The 18,855-nt window shown below is 53.0% G+C and overlaps 3 protein-coding genes across 4 annotated transcripts; all 3 read left to right on the top strand.

The window, feature by feature from the left end:
• Window positions 1-481: 481 nt before the first annotated feature.
• LOC104056849 (protein S100-A7-like) lies at window positions 482-6,242 on the top strand. 2 transcript variants are annotated; one of them, XM_054051008.1, is made up of 4 exons: window positions 482-573; window positions 1,978-2,169; window positions 5,538-5,697; window positions 5,927-6,242. In XM_054051008.1, the coding sequence occupies exons 2-4, from the start codon at window positions 2,102-2,104 to the stop codon at window positions 6,095-6,097; spliced, it is 399 nt and encodes a 132-aa protein (XP_053906983.1). In that variant the 5' UTR covers window positions 482-573; window positions 1,978-2,101; the 3' UTR covers window positions 6,098-6,242. The 2 variants fall into 2 exon arrangements, with proteins under 2 accessions (XP_053906983.1, XP_009556433.1); XM_009558138.2 differs by lacking the exons at window positions 482-573; window positions 1,978-2,169 and adding an exon at window positions 5,313-5,414.
• A 2,872-nt stretch (window positions 6,243-9,114) lies between these two features.
• S100A7 (S100 calcium binding protein A7) lies at window positions 9,115-10,940 on the top strand. The gene is made up of 3 exons (XM_054050780.1): window positions 9,115-9,236; window positions 9,992-10,214; window positions 10,638-10,940. Exons 2-3 carry the CDS (start codon window positions 10,020-10,022, stop codon window positions 10,800-10,802), a joined length of 360 nt encoding a protein of 119 aa, XP_053906755.1. The 5' UTR covers window positions 9,115-9,236; window positions 9,992-10,019; the 3' UTR covers window positions 10,803-10,940.
• Window positions 10,941-15,463: 4,523 nt separating this feature from the next.
• LOC104056847 (protein MRP-126) lies at window positions 15,464-17,390 on the top strand. The gene is made up of 3 exons (XM_009558136.2): window positions 15,464-15,607; window positions 16,188-16,346; window positions 17,043-17,390. The coding sequence occupies exons 1-3, from the start codon at window positions 15,599-15,601 to the stop codon at window positions 17,232-17,234; spliced, it is 360 nt and encodes a 119-aa protein (XP_009556431.1). The 5' UTR covers window positions 15,464-15,598; the 3' UTR covers window positions 17,235-17,390.
• The last annotated feature ends 1,465 nt before the right edge of the window (window positions 17,391-18,855 follow it).

Genomic DNA, 18,855 nt, shown 5'->3' with positions numbered 1-18,855 from the left:
CCCTGTTTCCCTTCCCTGTGTGTGTCACAGGTAGCGGATGAGTGAGACCACGGGTGCTTCCAAGCTGGATTTTGCTCACGGTGTGCCCTGAACCCTCATAAACCGCCCGTGGGGCTGATCCCCACCGGCCACATTCGCGTGAGTCAGCGGCAACACCCTGCCCTGAAGCCCCAATAACGTTTCGTGGCTGGGCAAGGCAAGGCAGGAGCTTTCACAGGGATTAATGTCTCCTACCAGCTCCACGATAACAGCGATGGGTGGACGGCTCTTTTTTTAACCATTACTAAGCATATACTCAGCATCCATTCCCCACACCTGCTGCTCCGTGGGGCAGGACCTGCTGCACTGGGAAGTCACTCTTGTCCCTTCTCTTCCAAGTGAACCTTTGGGGAGCAGGGTTTCGGTTGCGTTCCTGCTCAGGGTGGGGTTATGGCATGAAGAGGAGTGGCTTCCCCCATGCACCCAGCCAGCCCCCCCCCAGGCAGCAGGGGAGGACTCAGCTCATGGCTATAAACGTGAGGAGCCGTGCACAGATCTCCCTTCCCACCACCAGAGCCTGTCTTGCTCACATCCGTAAGTCTTCATTTCCTCCCTCTGATTCCCTTTTGCCTCTGCTGAACAGCTGTGGCCAACCTGGGCTGGGGTGCTGGGCTCCAGATGTGCAGCATGCCCCTTCCAGATGTGGATTCCCCCCCTGCCCCCCCCTAAACTTGCTGGAAGCCAGACTGTCATTGCTCAAGGCAGCTTGAGAAGCACTGGCAAGTGGACCTGTCATGAAAGCTTTGTTCCATCCAGCCCCAGCTTTGCCTCCGCAGGATGTCCCCTCTGCCAGCTTCGGGGCTGCTTGCAGAGGCAGCTGGGAGCCACGTTCGGGCTGCATCCTGCGAGTCACCCTGCAGCCACCAGCCCCAGCTGATGCATCGCCCTGGGGAGAGGTGACAGCAGGGATGGGGGACAGAGCCCTACCCACTCATGGTCAGACCCTGGAGGCTGCGTTAAGCTGGGGCTGCAGGAGCTTTTCCCCCTCCCGACCAGCCAGCGCTGGGATAGGCTGGAGATCTGTGGAGCATCCTCTAGGGTGCAGAGGGAGTGATGCCCCAGGTGCTCCCCACTCCCTGCCTCAAGGCTGTACCAGCTCCCAGCCATCTGCTGAGCTCTCCTCCACAACCAAAGCCCAGCCCCACGTTGCCCCACAGCTGTGGTGTGGACTGGACCTGGAACGTAGTGCAAAGTCCTACACCTGGCTCAGGGCAATGCCAAGCACAGGTCCAGGTTGGGCAGAGAATGGGTTGGGAGCAGCCTTGAAGAGAAGGACTTGGGGTGCTGGAGGAGGAGAAGCTCCACAGGAGCTGGAAAAGCGCACCTGCTGTCCGAAAAGCCAACCATGTCCTGGGCTGCATCCAAAGCAGTGGGATCGGCAGGGAGGGAGGGGATTCTGCCTCTCTATCTGTTCTGGTGAGATCTCACCTGGAGCCCTGCATCCAGCTCTGGAGTCCTCAGCACAGGGAGGACCTGGATCTGTTGGAGCGAGCCCAGAGAAGGCCATGGAGATGATCCAAGGGCTGGAGCACCTCCTGTAACAGGACAGGCTGGGAGAGTTGGGGTTGTTCACTATGGAGAAGAGAAGGCTGAGGGGAAACCTTAGAGCAGCTTCCAGTGCTGAAAGGGGTTCCAGGAAAACTGAGGAGGGGCTCTGGATTGGGGAGTGCAGGGAGAGGATGAGGGGAAGGCTGTGCTAAGCCGCGCACACGGGGCGTGTGGTCCCTTCTGCTCAGCTGGAGACAGGCCCTGCCTGAGAATGCTGCACTATGGCCTTTTCCTTCTTTGGTCTCTCTGAAGATGCTGCCAGCGTGGGGTTGATGTGGAGCTGGGCATGAAACAGAGTTTGCCAAAAGAGACAGTCGCAGAGTGGAGCGTGGTTCTAGCAGCCTTTCCCTGAGCCTTGAGCAAAACCCGAGTCTTAACCTTTCCCCTCAGGTCCGGTTCGGCCAGCAGAAGCGGTACCAGGACTGGTTTCAGCGGCAATACCTGTCCACCCCAGACAGCCAGTCCCTGCGCTGCGACCTCATACGCTACATCTGCGGCGTGGTCCATCCCTCCAATGAGGTGCTCAGCTCCGACATCCTCCCACGCTGGGCCATCATCGGGTGGCTGCTCACCACCTGCACAGTGAGTTACGAGGGCCAGACCCAAAAGCAAAGCATGGAATCACCTGGGATCCCTTCCCTTGCAGGGAATGGCGTTACCCGCTGAGGCTGGAAGCTGCCAGAAAGGTTGGGATTAGGTATTCGCTGACAGGGCTGAAGGAGATGCAGAGCAGTGGTGGGGCTGATGGCCTTTGTTCTGTGCTCTGGGTCTTAGTTCTGGCTCTGCTGCACGTCAGATCCTTTGGGATCTGCTGTCCCTTCATAAAACCCACCTTCTGGATCCCTCAACACAAGAAGGACATGGATCTGTTGGAGCAAGTCTGGAGGGGGTCACGGAAATAATTTGAGAGCTGGTTATTAAGACAGGCTGAGAGAGTTGGGGTTGTTCAGCCTGGAGAAGAGAATGCCCTGGGGAGACCTTAGAGCGGCTTCCAGTGCTGAGAGGGGCTCCGGGAAAGCTGGGGAGGGGCTCTTGATCAGGGAGTGCAGGGATAGGATGAGGGGAATGGTTTTGAGCTGCAAGAGGGGAGATGGAGATGAGATTTTGCTGTGAGGGTGGGGAGGCCCTGGCCCAGGTTGCCCAGAGCAGTGGTGGCTGCCCCATCCCTGGAGGGGTTCAAGGCCAGGTTGGATGGGGCTTGGAGCCCCTGATCCGATCCAGTGGGAGGTGTCCCTGCCCATGGCAGGGGGTGGAACTGGATGGGCTTTGAGGTCCCCCCACCCCATTCTATGATTCTATGAACATAACAGAGAAGAGGAAGTGAATTTCCAGGAATTTGTCACCTTCCTGAGGGCTCTGGCTGGGATCTACATGCACTGCAGGCATGCAGAATTTCAGGCTGTGCAGGTCAGGGGATGAGGGGCCCTGTGGGACTTTTGAGGTCCTTTTGTAAGAACCTTTCATAAAGTTTTTTTTCATATCCTTCTCTCAAGTTTTGGGTTTGTGGTCAATTTTGAACCTTCAATAAATCGAGACCTCATGGATGACACTGTTTTTCCTTTCTGTGGGGACTTGGGGGTGGGGACCAGTGTCCATGGGGTGCTGGTGATGCTCTGCCTGCCCCCATGCCTGGGGCTCCTGCCCAGGCACCGCAGCCTTATGTTTCCAGGGGCTGGTTTGCCCGCAGAAGGGTGAAGCTCATCCCCTTGCTCCGCAAAACAGAAAGGGTAGGGGTTGTTAATATAATTCCAGCTTCTGAGATCCCTTGCTCAGCTGAGCACCTGCATAAGGACAAAAAGACATTTCCATTCCTCCTGGCTCAGGGAGACACCCAAGAGTGGCGGCACCACCTCTGCATCCAAATGCAGGTGACAGACCCCCCTCCTGCCCCCCAAGGCCCTTTTTGTACCTGATTTGTGGTTATTGAAGCTGCCACGATGCTGTTCACAGGCACTCAGCCTGCCTGCTCTCATCCAACAACCCGATCTGATTGAAGGTGTCCCTGCCCATGACGGAGGGGTTGGACTAGCTGACTTTCATGGTCCCTTCCAACTCTAACCATTCTGCGATGCTATGATCCACACTCCCATCACCACCCTGCTCTTTGGGCTGTGCTGGCTCCTGTGTCCCTGTGTCCCCATTTGGCCACGGAGGAGGTACCAACAGCTTACGGTGGTTCTCGCCCTGGAGCACGGGCTGCCGTGGTGCAGCACCTGGGCTCTGAGGTAGAACATACACCAAGAGCTTCCTGGGTAAGTGCCCTCTGTGGCAGATCCAGCAGCAGGAGAACCCATGGCCCACATCCCTCCCTTCTCGCCTGCCCCACAGCGCATGCATGCCTCCTCCCACCTCCCCACATGGCAGGCGCATCTCTTCACACCTCCCCACGCCTGCCCCGTCATGTCTCACCGATGGCACATCCGTGTCTCCGCACATCAGCCCTGCCTGGCTCTGCACTGGGGGGCTCCCCTTTCCTGGTATGACGCACCAGTCTCACTCCATTGTACACCCTCTCCCTTTGTCTCAGTCTTTTGCAATTCAGGCTTTTTCTGGCACCAGTTCCTCATGTTCCTGGATTAGGAGGCTGAAAGGGAGATGTTTCACCACTGTTGCCCTTCCCAACTCCTAAAAGCCCCAAAGGCTACTATGAGTTATTGGCTGTGCGTGTCCCTCCAAACACAGACTTAGGGTGAAGGACTCGAGCATCCTGGGGCACAGGCTCTGCATCAACCCCCCCAGATTGTCTTTCCCCAAGACATACAGAGTTGAGCAGCCCATGCCACGCACTGGGAACACCATGAGCTGTCCCACAAGTGGTGACATTCCCCCAGCACTGTGAGGAAACGGTGATTGCCAATGCCCTCAATTCTCATGGGGCAGCAATTATGGCTGGGAAATGCCACCTCCTAACAGTAAGACAGGTTTCTGGGATGTTGATATGCCTGGAAATGCAAAACCTTTCTTGGCTCTCTGTCTAGCTGTTAAGAAATGTTTCAGGATGGATGATGCTCATGGTTTTGGAGAGATGCCCATGGTTTTGGAGAGGGAGGTGGGATGCGTTGACCACCCCCTAGTGCCCATGGAGCACCATGTGCTGGGGGCAGACACAGCACCTCCAGCCAAACCCAACAACATCAGGACAGTTACAGGAGTGAGGAACACCATGCCTCGGTAGGAAAACAGATCATCCTACTGTAGACCCTTACTCGGCACCTTACGTGTGAGCTGGAAGATTTTCTATTCTATCATCTCTGCAAAGATGCAGAGATGAGGGTGATGAGGCACTGGAAGAGGTTGCTCGGATAATTTGTGGGTGCCCCACCCGTGGAAATGTTCAAGGCCAGGTTGGATGGGGTTTTGAGCCCCTTGATCCAGTGGGAGGTGTCCCTGCCCATGGCAGGGGAGTTGGAATTAGATGATCTTTAAGGTTCCTTCCAACTCAAACAGTTCTATGATTCTGTGCCCCTAATGGCCCTGCTTCCGGGGAAGCTTCTGCAACATCACCGACCAGAGATGTTGACTCCCGGGAAATGTCTCTTTCTGTGTTTCCTTGTTTTGCTCTAACAAGTTTGGTGTGTCCCCTCCCTCACTAAGAGCGGCAGCAGCCAGTTCCTGGAGACAGGCAAGAAATCACTGGCTGGGCGTGCTGCATGGCCTTGCACAATTCTTGGGGTTATCACCCTGAAGCATATTTGAAGGTGTCACAAATTGTAGCTCAGGGAGAGTATAAAAGAGACCTTGCCTCCATGGCACAGTCACTGCTCCTCCCCGCTCCTTGCCTCCCGTGTACCGCTGCCTGCAGAAGTCAGCCCCACCACTGCTTGTGGGTAAGTAGCTCTTGGCCAAGCACCTACCACAACAAGTTCTTCTGGTGGCCTGGTAGGTGCTGCTGGCAATGCAGCCCCTCTCCTCCTATGGGGTTTATCGTTTTGCTGCCTGTCCCTTTCTAGCAAGATGAAATCTGACCTGGAGCTCGCCTTGGAGTGCATCATCAACATCTATCACCGGTATGCCCCGAAGGACTACCCCATGGATGACTACCTGAACAAGAGGGAGTTCACAGATCTGATGAAGAATAACGCTCAGACCTTCCTCACTGACACCAGGCCGGTAAGAGCCGAGCATGGCCCCACTCTCCTAACACTGCAAGAGCTTGCAAGAACAGTGGCCTCCTTGGGGCATGGGGGTGGCTGAGAATCTCCCACAGAGGAGAGAGGGTTTTCTGGGGTTTCCTTCAAACCATGCAATCCTTGCTGCGTGAGCCTTGTGCCATAGCTGGGGGCTGGGAGGGTGACCCTGTGCTTCACACTGACCCGTTTTCTCCTTTGTCCTGCTGCAGCCGAACTCCTCCGTAGAGGATTACATAGACAAGCTCTTTGCCAGAGCAGACAGCAACCACGATGGTCGCCTGAAGTTCACCGAGTTCCTGAACACCATGAGTCTCATCTACATTGATGCCCACAATAGGTCCCACAAGCATTCAGATGCTGTTCATGGCCATGATCACTAAAACTGAAGTGGTTCCCAGGGTGACTGCACCCATGGGATTGTGATTTCCAGCAGCATCATCTGTTCCACTGGCCTGGATGCATAAATCTCTATCCAAATCTCTGTCATCTGCTTCTGCCTATGGCATTGGAATAAAATGTCTTTCTTCAAGCATGAAATACATCTGTGTTTTGTGTCCTGTTGTCTCCAGGAAGGATGCCAAGTGCACCCAGCCTGTGGGGAAGTAAATGCAGATTGCACTGGAGAAGCTATGGGCGAGGGAAGGTGGCATAAGAGGGATTCTGCTCCCTATGGAGCAGAGCAACAGGACAACAGCACTGTGCCCCAGCTGAGCAGCAGAAGCTGCATGGGCTCTCCATCTCGAAGCCTGCCAGCCCCTGGCATGTTTCCCACTGCCCTCCTGCAGCTCAGTGGGTTCCCTACGTGGGGTAGTTGGCCCCAGTACCCTTTGCCTCAGCAGGTGGTGGAGTGCATCAAATCCATCATGCTGGAAAGGGGCAGCCAGTGGCTGCACATGACCACTGTCAGCCTTGGTTCTCCCAGCCCCTCTTTGCAGCAGCTCCAGGATGCACCACGGGCAAAGCACAGCCAGGGGCAGCTTTCCCAGGTGCCTGCAGAGACCCAGCTTTGGTGCTGGGAGTGCAGCAACCACGTGTGTGATGTACAATGGGCAACCCAGCACTTATCTTGCAAGCCCCGATGCAGCAAGGAACAAGGCTGAGGGGCTCTGGGGAGCTGGTGTTAACTCTACACAACAGAATCATCGAATCGTAGAATGGTTTGGGTTGGAAGGGACCTCAGAGCCCACCCAGTCCCACCCCCTGATATGGGCAGAGACACCACCCACTGGATCAGGGTCTCCAAGCCTCATCCAGCCTGTCCTTCAACCCCTCCAGGGATGGGGCAGCCCCCACTGCTCTGGGCAACCTGTTCCGGGGCCTCCCCACCCTCACAGCAAAACATTTCTCCCTAAGATCTCACCTCAATCTCCCCTCTTGCCGCTCAAAACCATTCCCCTTGTCCTATCCCCGCACTCCCTCATCCAGAGCCCCTCCCCAGTTTTCTTGGAACCCCTCTCAGCACTGGAAGCTGTTCTAAGTTCTTCCAAGATCCTTCTGTTCTCCCGGCTGAACCACCCCAACTCTCTCAGCCCGTCCTAGTATAGGAGGTGTTCCAGCACTTGTGGTTCTCCTCTGGAGGAATAAAGTCTGATGTTTTAGTTAGCATGGGTCACAGTATGTCTACCAGCCACCCTGGCTCCTAGACACTGGATACAGGAGTGGAAAGGAGCTCCTGGATCTGCCACTGATTATACACTGAGTGGGAGACCTGCAGGCCCAGAAGGATTCAGCATTTCCTACGTTAGCTGAAACCAGAAGCCTGTCCCATGGGAAATCAACCCAAGGAAGGAAGCACGGGGACATTGCGTGGTTATTCGCACTCAGCGACACAAGTGATCACTCTGTGGCTCCACTGGGGAACGGCCCTTGACCCTCAGAGGCAGATGTTACTCAGTTCTCTGCCAGGACACCCGGGTGGGCATCACTCCCCTCGTGGGGCTGGGCATGGCGAGCTGTCCCCCGTCCCAGGTTTTGGGGGGCATGGCTGGGAAAGATGGGAATTCAGAGCCCAGGCTGTCTGCATGGGGACTACACAAGTGCATAGGGTAATAAAACAGCCTCAGCTGATGCTTTGCCAGCTGAGGAACGAGGACGCAATTTTGGATTATCGACACTCCCTCATAAGTAGAGTATAAAAACAGAAAACCCTATAAAGTGAGTCAGAGATACCAGAATAAACCTCATGTAACAGTTCTTGATACTGCCCTGGGGACACGCAAGGAGCATCCTCAAACAAGAACGGTGACCCTTTTGTTTTTCTGTTCCTACCCTCCTTCCTGGCAACTATTGTCTTTTTTACATCTCTTTACAGTGTCTTCATTCTTATGGTACCTGTTCTGCCAACGCAAGATGGGTGGGCACTGAGCTGACTGTTGCAAAACACCTGCAAGTTCATGCTCCAGCCAGCAAAGACCCTGACCTCAGGTTTACTTCTTGGTTTCTTCATAAAGTTGCTGGAGCAAGGGGAAAAGTTCAGGTACAAGTGATGTATAGAAAATACTCCGTAAATCTATTTATCAGAAGGTGGATGCTGCCTCCATCTTTGCTGGTCTTCACACAATCATAGAACCATGGAATGGTTTGGGTTGGAAGAGACCTTAAAGCCCATCCAGTTTGAACCCTGCCATGGGCAGAGACACCTCCCACTGGATCAGGGGGCTTCAAGCCCCATCCAGCCCAGCCTTGAACCCCTCCCGGGATGGGGCAAGGGTGTGTTCAACCAGTTAGTATGGTAGATAACAGAGAGATCACATTAAAAACAACCAAGGGAAAAAGACACATGGAAACGAAGGCACGTGGAAGACCCAAGGGGTGATGGGTATAAGTTGCTCCTGGGGAGATACCGATCGGATTGCAGAAGAAAATTTTTCACCACGAGAACAGTTAAACACAATCTCCTGTCGGAGTGCTGGAATCCTCTACGCTGGACACTGTTAAGGCTCAGCTTGACGGTGTGCTGGCCCATCTCATTGAAACTATATATCGCCTTAAAAGGTTGGGCCAGATGATCCTTAAGGTCCCTTCCAACCTCATGATTATCTGTGTCTAATTCCATGATTATCTGTGTCTCTCTGAAACAGCCCATCCTCTGCACTGGTGTGAGTGCAGAATTGTCAGCACATGGCAAAACCTACAAAGTTCTGGTGAATTCTGCCAAGATGGACTTGCTCTTTGCGCTCATGTTGATGTGTGATGGAACATCCAGTGTTTTTCTCATTCTTTGCCCAGCACATAAGCATCTCAACCCTATCAGAGGTGACAGTGGGGTGGAAGAACAACATTGCCAAAGCCTGGTGGGTGCAACCAGGAACTATGTGCAAAAGTATGAGACAGGGAGGGGTTCAGAGGTTCCCACCTTGCAATTTCCAGGTACGGGAAATCTTAACTCAAGCTGTTGCTTGCATCAGGTGTGTCACCATCTCTGATGAAAGAGGACCCTGGACACGTATAAATAGGTGTCCTGGGCTCTTGAATCACTGTAACAGACCCCTCTCCTGCAAACTCACCTTGGAGACAAGGGTAAGTGACACTACAATGGTTATTGCACTAAAGATGAAGGAGAAGTTATTTTGGATATCACTTCATGTCATGTTTGTATTATTCCAGCGTTATGCTTTGCTTGGGGCAGGGTACGAGGCTGGTTTGGGCTACAAGAAGTTAATGGCATTTCTGTGCCATCCTTGGTGGAGGTGTAGTTGTTTCTCCTGGCTTGGAGAGCACCTTTTGAGGGTGTCACCTGCATAATGGCATCCAGTGGAGAGCACAGTCTGTGTTCAGTGACTGGGTAAAAAGAGTTTGCAGCCCAAAGAGGCAAGAGAGATGCACAGAGAGAGGAAGAGGAGGGCAGGCAGAGGCTGCAGTGAAGCCCACTCCTGATAGGGTTGCTCTCTGCCTTGAAGTCATCCTTGCTGGCAGTGGCATGGTGCGGCTACATGACTGCAGACTGATGGGTTTGTCTAACTCGCCTGAAAAATGCCTCCAGCTCAACATGAATGAGGTGCTTCTTGGGTGAAGCTAAAATTAGAGGCAGTTGGCCGATGCTGTACAACAGCCATAGTCCTCAAACTGCTTATTACCTGCTCAGCGCTGAGGAGCCACTGGCTGCTCCCAGGCATGCTGGGCACTGCTGGCTTGCTCGTCAGCCCCGGTGAGAAGCAGCCCCTGGTGCAGAACCTGCTGTTGGGCTGGAGACGTGCAGCACAAACCCCCTTGGTGTGTGTGGGATGGGGACCAAGGGCGTGATGCACCTCCTGGTCTTTGTGGTTCCTCCAAAGTTTCTGCAGGTACTTCAAGTGTCTGTCCATGTCTGCAAGCACTACATCCACCTCCCCACAGTCTCGGCAGTTTCCAGGAAACTGCAGCATGGAGAAGGCCCTGGAAGCCATTGTGAATATCTTCCACCAGTACAGTGTCCGGGATAATGAGCTCGACTTACTCAGCTTCAAGGACTTCAAGACATTGCTGCAGGAGCAGGCATCGAACTTCCTGCAAGTTTGTGTGAGTGTTTACAGGAGCTGTGTTGTACTTCCCAGGGTGATGGTCTCCTTAGAGGGCTGGTAGAGGAGATGAGACTGAGATTGCCTCCAGGGATGCTCCTGGGGGGTGGGGTACAGCCCCCACCAAGGGTTATGGTTCATGAAGTGGGTTTCTGTTATCAGACACAGCTTAACTGTGTGCTGTGGGGTCACCTGCACTCATCCCTCCTGAGAATGCAGGGGTGCTGAGCAGCCAAGGGGGCTTGGAATAAGAGCCTGTTCAGCTGCGGTATTAACTAGGGGCTTACTGCAAGGTAAAAGGGTCACAGTTATCTGCAGCTTCTAAAGCCTTCCTGAGGCATGCAAGAGCAAAGTGGCTCAGTTCCCATTGGTGGGTATGCAGCCCAGGGAGGGGGCACGCTAACCCCTTGTCACCCCATTGCAGGACAGGAATCGTCGCGACTACTTGTCTGAGCTTTTCAAAGAGACAGACATAAACCATGACAGCCAGATTAGTTTTGAGGAGTACACCACCGTGTTGGCCAAGCTGGCTGACTATGTCCATCGCCTGAGCCATGGCCAAGACCCCTGTAAGCCAGAGAAGGATTGAAATTTCCATGCATGTCCTGTGAAAACCTCAGCGGAGGTTGCTTATAGGAATTGGGCTCTGACTGCTTTCTGTCTGCTTGGATCATTCATGCTTAAGGGACAATAAAGCATCACTTGAAGTTCACTGAGTCTTTATTTCAGCCTTTTGCACCAGTCTCTCACAGATGGGGAGGGCAGTCACCAGCTGCAGTGAATGCATGGTCCTGCCAGAGCCATGGGATAAAGGTTCACCCAAATGAGGCAACACAAAACCTCATAATAAAGCTTATGATCAAGATGTAATGGGTGGTCAAGAGCTCTGTTGCTCAGGGTCTGGTCCAAGATGAGCAGGCTAGACTGATGGGCTGGGACAGTTTCGATGGCCAGAAGACCACTGCAATCATAGAATGTCCAGAATTAGAAGAGTCTCACAAAGATCATTGAATCCAACTCCTGTCCTGGCATAGGACAACGCCACATTCACACTGTGCGACTGAGGGCACTGTCCAGATTCTTCTGGAATATTTGTCAGGCTTGATGTCAGGCTGCTTCCCTGGAAACGTTTCGGTGCTCCATCACACTCTGGGGTAAGAACCTTGTCCTAATGTCCAGCTTAACCCTTCCTTGGCACATCTCCCTACTGTTCCCTCAGGTGCAGAGAGAAGAGAGAAATGCCTTCTCCTCTTCCTCTTGTGAGGAAGCTGTAGAGCACAACGAGGTCTCTCCTCAGTCTCCTCTTCTCCAGGCTGACCAGACCAAGTGACTTTAGCCACTCCCCACGCAGCTTCCCTTCTAAACCCTTCAGCAACTCCATGCCCTCCTCTAGAAACTCTCCAGCATCTTTAGATCCCTTTCATCCTGCAGTGCCCAAACTGCACCCGGTACTCAAGGTGGGGCCACACCGCAGAGCAGGACAATCATCTCCCTTGACCAGCGAGCAATGCTGTGTTTGATACACCCCAGGACACAGTCACCCTCTTGGCTGCCAGGGCACACTGTTGGCTCATGGTCAACTTGGCATTGACGAGAACACCCCACATCCCTTTCTGCAAGGCTGTTCTCCACATGGTCTGACATTGCTCAAAGGTATTCAGGAACCAGGGCTGAGTGTGTGTCCCATGCGTGCCTTGAGATAAACCCATGAATAGGAACGAGAACACATCTCTTGTCCTGATCCTGGGCTAGAAACCTGCTGTGAAACACAGCAAACCTCAGTGACAAACCCTGCTGCTGCCTCTTCCCGCCTCAGCCATTCACTTGCCCGTAAATGTGTTTTGAAAGAGTTTTGCAACCACTGACAAGCATGGGATGCCCCACCAGGTCTCACGTCCTCAGGGCACAACCAACCCCAATCTCATCAAACTAGATCTTTCACTTACTGTGACTACCGGGATGCTTCCCACTTCTTCCTTGATAATTCCTGGTGGCCTTGGGGCCAGGATTGCAGTTTGCTGCAGGCACTTCGGTGTGACTTACAGGTGCAGCTGGACAGGGAGGTGCTCCCTGCAAGGAGACCTGCAGATCAGGGCAATAATTGTGGTAGAACACAATTCCCTGGTCACCTTAATGACTGCACTGGTGTTGTTCAAAAAATGGATCCATAACCCAGGGTGTAATCGGTCAATAAATACACCACAGAGAGAGACTTTGTTTTATTCACGTCTGGGCAAGTCCCAGGCGCTTGGAGATTTTCCACTCTACTGTACTCTGGTGAGACCCCACCTGGATCCCTGTGTCCAGTTCTGGAGTTCTCAGCACAGGAAGGACATGGAGCTGTTGAAACAAGTCCAGAGGAGGCCACAGAGATGATCGGAGGGCTGGAGCACCTCCCGTACAACTGGGAGAGTTGGAGTAGTTCACGCTGGAGAGGAGAAGGCTCTGGGGAGACCTTAGAACAGCTTCTAGTGGTGAAAGGGGCTCCAGAAAAGCTGGGGAGGGGCTCTGGATCGGGGAGTGAGGGATAGGATGAAGGGAATGGTTTTGAGGTGAAACAGGAGAGATTGAGATGAGATCTTGGGGAGAAATGTTTTGCTGTGAGGGTGGGGAGGCCCTGGCCCAGGGTGCCCAGAGCAGTGGTGGCTGCCCCATCCCTGGAGGGGTTCAAGGCCAGGTTGGATGGGGCTTGGAGCTCTTGATGCAGTGGGAGGTGTCCCTGCTCATGGCAGGGTTGGGACTGGGTGGGCTTTGAAGTCTCTTCCAACGCAAACCATTCTGCGATTCTATGATTAATTTAAGTTCCCAGCTAACTATTCAAAAGTCATGCAAATAAATCACTATTATTTAATCATACAGCTGAACAAACTTTCCTCCAGTACCACAAAAATTACAAAAGATAATCACTACCTGGGACCCATCACGTGTAAATCTCCTACCTGCCTGATGATCCTAGGTTACCTGTAAAGATATTTGAAATCATAGAATGATTCAGGTGGGAAGGGACCTCAAAGCCCATCCAGTCCCACCCTCTGCCATGGGCAGGGACACCTCCCACTGGATCAGGCTGCCCAAGGCCCCATCCAACCTGGACTTGAACTCCTCCAGGGATGGGGCAGCCATGGCCTCCCCACCCTTATAGTACATAATTTCTTTGTAAGATCTCATCTCAGTCTCCTCTCTTTCAGCTGAAAACCATTCCTCCTCATCCTAAAATATCACGGGCTTTTACCAACACTGCATTTAAAAAACTAACCTGAGATCTCATCCTGGTTGCCATATCGGAGGTGTAGCCACTATCCCTCTGGAAACCCTTGGCCTGTCCCACACCCTGTAACCAGTCCTTGCTCTTCCTCACCTCTGAAATGATAAAATGACCTAAAATATGGTTTCCTGAAATTGCTACAAAACCCTGAAACTGAGCAGATGGTCCCCAACACCCTGTTGTGAAATGCCCTGTCCCTTCTCCAGCTGTTTCATGCATCAAAGTACCCCTGTTGTGAAATGTATTGCACTCTCCTGGTGAAGACCAGGATCTGGGTAGCCATGGTATCTGAACCAGGGCTGCATCCTCAAGCAGCTCCCTGCAAGGTGCTGCCCTATGTCAGCTCACCTGGGGCTCTTGGAGCTTGCCTCAGGCCAACCGTATCCTGGGCTGCAACAGAAGTGTGTCAGAGGGTGAGGGAGAGGATTCTGCCTCTCTACCTGCTCTGGTGAGATCCCACCTGGAGCCCCATGTCCAGCTCTGGAGTCCTCAGCAAAGGAAGGACATGGAGTTGTTGGAGCAAGTCCAGAGGAGGCCACAGAGATGATCCAAGGGTTGGAGCACCTCCCGTACAACGACAGACAGGGAGAGTTGGGGTTGTTCAGCCTGGAGAAGAGAAGGCTCCAGGGAGACCTTAAAGCAGCTTCCAGTGGTGAAAGGGGCTCCAGGAAAGCTGCAGAGGGGAGTGAGGGATAGGGAGAGAGGAAGGGTTTTGAGCTGCAAGAGGGGCAATTGAGATGAGATCTTGGGGAGAAATGTTCTCCTGTGAGGGTGGGGAGGCCCTGGCCCAGGCTGCCCAGAGCAGTGGTGGTGCCCCATCCCTGGAGGGGTTCAAGGCCAGGTTGGATGGGGTTTGGAGCCCCTGATGTGGTAGGAGGTGTCCCTGCCCATGGCAGGGGGTGGGACTGGGTGGGCTTTGAGGTCCCTTCCAACCTAAACCACTCAATGATTCGTTCTCTGATTCAATCTCTGGCCCCGTTTTGGCCTCTGGTTTGTGTTTGGGATTAGTAGAAGGTTTGGCAGGTTACACCCCCCCCCGTCCACCTCGACAAGTCAGCTGAATCAGCAGGCAGAGCATTTTAATCCAGAAGCACTGGAAAATCTTGTTTTGCTCCTAACCTTGGTTGCTCTGAGCCAAAAGCGCCTGCGTTTGGTCTCTGCAGCACTGAGAAACAACAACAAAAAAAAGAAACCACAAAGTAAGCAAGGACACAGTCCTAAAGAGTAAAAATACACCTTTTGGCCACACCCAGGCTCCACAGCTCAGAGTACACCTCAGGAGGTGAGAAACAACCCTTGGCATGGACTGTTGCTAACCTGAAGAGCCAAAATGAAGTCCCTAGAGTCCCACCAGGATGGGAAACCCCACATATTATTTTTCCTTTCACAGAGAGCTGCTTGCTGCAGGCAAGGGATGGTCAGGCAGCACCAGCTCTGTCCCTGTCCGTGTGCCACAGAGGGATCCTGGGCCACGTTCCCAGTGTTAAAGGCAGGGCAGCAGTGGGATGTTTTTGGTCACACAGGACCATCATAGAATCATAGTACCATTGAGGCTGGAAAAGACCTCTAAGAAGAAAGAAAAAGACCTCTGCGGAAAGAACTTTGAGCTAGAAGTGAAGATTGAGGTGAGATCTTAGGGAGAAATGTTTTGCTGTGAGGGTGGTGAGGCCCTGGCCCAGGTTGCCCAGAGCAGTGGTGGCTGCCCCATCCCTGGAGGGGTTCCAGGCCAGGTTGGATGGGGCTTGGAGCCCCTGATCCAGTGGGAGGTGTCGCTGCCCATGGCAGGGAGTGGAACTGGATGGGCTTTGAGGTCCCTTCCACCTCCAAACCTTTCCATGATTCTATGGTTCTGGGGTGAAGGGGACCGAGCTGCAGGGACATGGCCACACCAGAGTACGTGACAAACCAACCTTGCAGGAGAAGCCACAGAGACCCTTTTAAGGAACTGGCCCAGAGCCTTAAGCAATGCACAAGTATGTCACGAAGATGGACTGGAACTGGAAGGAACAGAGACATTTCACAACTGGTGGAGGGGCACAGGCGGATGGCCAGACTATAAGAGATGCTGCGCCTGGGACCAGCCCCATTTCAGCTGGAGTGGACCTCGCTACTTCGTCAAGATGAGCAAGGCAAGCCTAGGGTGACAAGGGTGTTTAAACTCTCCATGCTCTTTTCTAGGTGCTGGATGGGCCATCAGAGGTGGAGGGATCCTTCAGGACCCTCTTCTCACCATGTGAGCTGCAATCAGCTGCTGGCAGAGGATAACCATCTCCACTCAGGCTCATCTGAGTGCAATCCACAGCTCCCTCCAGCACAACCTCACCACCGGAGGGGCTCCTGGACGCTGGATCTCATACTCAATGCCTGCATCTTTTTCTAATGCTTCCAGTTTGGCTCCAACGGTGCCTGACTTGCAGAAGGCAAATTCTGAGGGGGGGGGAAAGCAGATTTCAGATGTTACCTGTGGTTCCACAGCGCAGAACAGAAGCAGGCAAAGGTTGCAACCTCCATCAGAGTCCTTTGGCTGGTAGAGAAGAGCAAATTCAGAATGAAGAGCTCAAATTTATCCTCCAAAAAAAGAGTGACGGAGCAAAGCCAGGCTGCATTCTCCTCTGGAGTGAAGCTGTACTAAAGCCTCATTTGTTTACATCAGACTTTCTCACCTGTTGTTGTTCCTGATGTTATTCCATGTAATCATTTCTCTTCCAGACCTCCCAGACCCAGGAGCCTCTCTCTGAGCTGGAGAAGGCCATGGATGTCATCATTGATGTCTTCCACCAGTACTCAAGACGGGAGGGGGACAGAGACACTCTGACCAAGCAGGAGTTGAAGCTCATGATTGAGAAGCAGCTTGCAAACTACCTGAGGGTGAGTGGAGTCCAAGCAGGGTTTGTTGTGACCCATATTGGGAGGGAGCCAGGCTGGACCCTTTTGACCAAATACCTCGAGAGGCTGGATTCAGCCCCTTCCTACTCTGCTCTCCTGCCCAGACCCTTCCCGGCCAACCGCCACTTTCCAAGCATTCTCCATAAAAACAGACGAAGGAAACCCACTCAAGTCTGGGTGAACCTGTAGCCAAATATCTACCCTCACCATCTTATCCGCAAAAATCAGGATCATATTGCCCAACAGCTCCCTTGTTGGCTCTAACAGATCAAGTAGCAACAATGTCAGAAATCAACCCAAAAGCCCATTTTTATAATAACTCACTTTGCTAATGCAGAAGGCAAAGTGTTTTTAATCCAACATGCTAAGGGAACAGCTGATTTAACACTACCTCCTTCATTGGTCTCCACGTTGCACCATGTCCCTTCAGGGCTGCAAGCTCGTTGCTCTGCGATTTCTTTACCATTGCATGTGAATCCTGGTTGCACCCAAAGAAATTGGTGATGAACATAGAATCATAGAATGGTTCGGGTTGGGAGGGACCTTAAAGATCATGCAGATCCAACCCTGGCATGAGGATGGAGCCACGCACAGCATCGGGCTGTTGGACATCTGGCACCTGTGAAGGCTAAGCTGTGAATGATGAAACTTTGCTCTCACCTTTTCCCTGCCTTTCAGCACGTGAAAAACAAGGCCACCATTGATGAAATCATGAAGGACCTTGATGTCAACAAGGATGCTCAGATCAGCTTCTCCGAGATGATGATGCTGGTCATCCGGGTGACCATTGCCACCCATGAACACCTCCATGAGGTTGAGGACCACCAGCACAAACACCAGCACCAGCACCAGCACCAACACCACCACTGAAGCAGATTTTGGGCTCCGGTGGAAGGCACCACACAGTAATTGCAGCCCCCGGATTTCCTCTCTCCATCCCTCTTTTTGCACCTCCCTCCTTCCCTTCCTTCAAGTTTTATGGTTTTGGTGCCAAATAAAGATTTGCCTTGAGGCTGTCAAAGCTCTTGTGTGTGTCTGCGTGAGCTTCTTCAAGGCAGTTCTGCACTGCTCACTCCTCCCGGTGTGGTTTAAAACAGGCAAACCCAGCTTGGAGACAGCCTGTGGGTTCCCAGGGGTGAGCTGGGTGCCTGGAGAGAGAACGAGGGTTCATTGCAGTGGGTGTTCACAATGCTGCAACACGAAGTGCTCCACAGGTCAGGGAAAGCAGCACAGTTTGGCGGATCTTTGTACTTCGAACTACAAAAAAGTCCATTTTAGAATCATAGAGTCATGGAATAGTTTAGGTTGGAAGGGACCTCAAAGCTCATCCAGTCGCACCCCTGCCATGGGCAGGGACACCTCCCACTGCATCAGGGGCTCCAAGTACCATCCAACCCGGCTTTCAACACCTCCAGGGATGGGGCAGCCACCACTGCTCTGGGTAACCTGGGCCAGGGCCTCCCCACCCTCACAGAAAAACATTTCTCCCTAAGATCTCATCTCAATCGCCCCTCTTGCAGCTCAAAACCCTTCCCCTCACCCTATCCCTCACTCCCTGATCCAGAGACACTCCCCAGCTTTCCTGGAGCCCCTTTCAGCACTGGAAGCTGCTCTAAGGTCTCCCTGGAGCCTTCTCTTCTCCAGCTGAACAACCCCAACTCTCCCAGCCTGGCCTCATATAGGAGATGCGCCAGCCCTTGGATCATCTCTGTGGCCTCCTCTGGACTTGCTCCGACAGATCCAGGTCCTTTCAATCTGAAAACACTCTGCACGTCTCCTAGGACTAAGCTGCAGTGGTCTATGAGAGCTGGAAGGAAGGACAGGAACGGATGCACACTTTATTTCTGGAGGATCACCTGTTTTTAGTGCAATTTTCTTTCCAGGGCCCTCATGGGGCTGGGATGGAGCTGGAGGGTGGTTGTGATTAGTTTTAGTGCTACAGCCAGCAGCAAGGTCCAGCTACTGGGTTACACATGGAAAAGAACTGAGAAGAACCTCAGGTCTTCAACCAGAGCATCCTGATTTTGCACCGTTATTAACAGTTGCTTTCTGGAGTAAGGAGCCTCCAATGCTTCAGAGCAGCCTCCTGCTGGGCATGCTTAGAGCTTTGCTAAGCGTTTGACTTTTAGAGGAGGGGAAGGAACAGTTGTGATTTCCTAAGGGTGAGTAAAACCCCTGAAATCATCCTGCTCCATGAGGGAACCTGCTTTAGCTTCCCCAAAACAGCAGCACTGAAGCAAGCATTCTGGTTAACACAAGACTGCTGTGAGTTTGCTTCACTGCTGCTGGCCAGGTTGCTTCAGCTTCCTCTGGAGTCAGTTTTGACATCTGAAATATCCAACACATTCTTACGAGGCAAAATCTGCTGCAGCAGCGAGTCCGCTCAGTTTGACCTCAATCTGCACAGTAGCAGGGATCCTATGGAGCCAGACCCTCCTCCCTGACCCTGGAGACCAACAGGATGATCCTAAAGCCCTGAAGGATCATAGAA

This window comes from Cuculus canorus, chromosome 28 (assembly GCF_017976375.1).
Source record: "Cuculus canorus isolate bCucCan1 chromosome 28, bCucCan1.pri, whole genome shotgun sequence".
Taxonomy (NCBI): Eukaryota; Metazoa; Chordata; class Aves; order Cuculiformes; family Cuculidae; genus Cuculus; species Cuculus canorus.
The sequence above is the reverse complement of the archived record's forward strand: the minus strand, read 5'-3'. Positions and strand labels throughout refer to the sequence as shown.

Excerpts from the sequence above, each read along its gene's own strand:
- LOC104056849 (XM_054051008.1), top strand. The coding sequence starts at position 2,102 with ATGAGGTGCTCAGCTCCGACATCCTCCCACGCTGGGCCATCATCGGGT. Across the intron at positions 2,170-5,537 it reads GGCTGCTCACCACCTGCACA|CAAGATGAAATCTGACCTGG; the intron begins GTGAGTTACGAG and ends GTCCCTTTCTAG. Across the intron at positions 5,698-5,926 it reads TCCTCACTGACACCAGGCCG|CCGAACTCCTCCGTAGAGGA; the intron begins GTAAGAGCCGAG and ends GTCCTGCTGCAG.
- S100A7 (XM_054050780.1), top strand. The coding sequence starts at position 10,020 with ATGTCTGCAAGCACTACATCCACCTCCCCACAGTCTCGGCAGTTTCCA. Across the intron at positions 10,215-10,637 it reads CGAACTTCCTGCAAGTTTGT|GACAGGAATCGTCGCGACTA; the intron begins GTGAGTGTTTAC and ends ACCCCATTGCAG.
- LOC104056847 (XM_009558136.2), top strand. Across the intron at positions 16,347-17,042 it reads AGCTTGCAAACTACCTGAGG|CACGTGAAAAACAAGGCCAC; the intron begins GTGAGTGGAGTC and ends CCTGCCTTTCAG.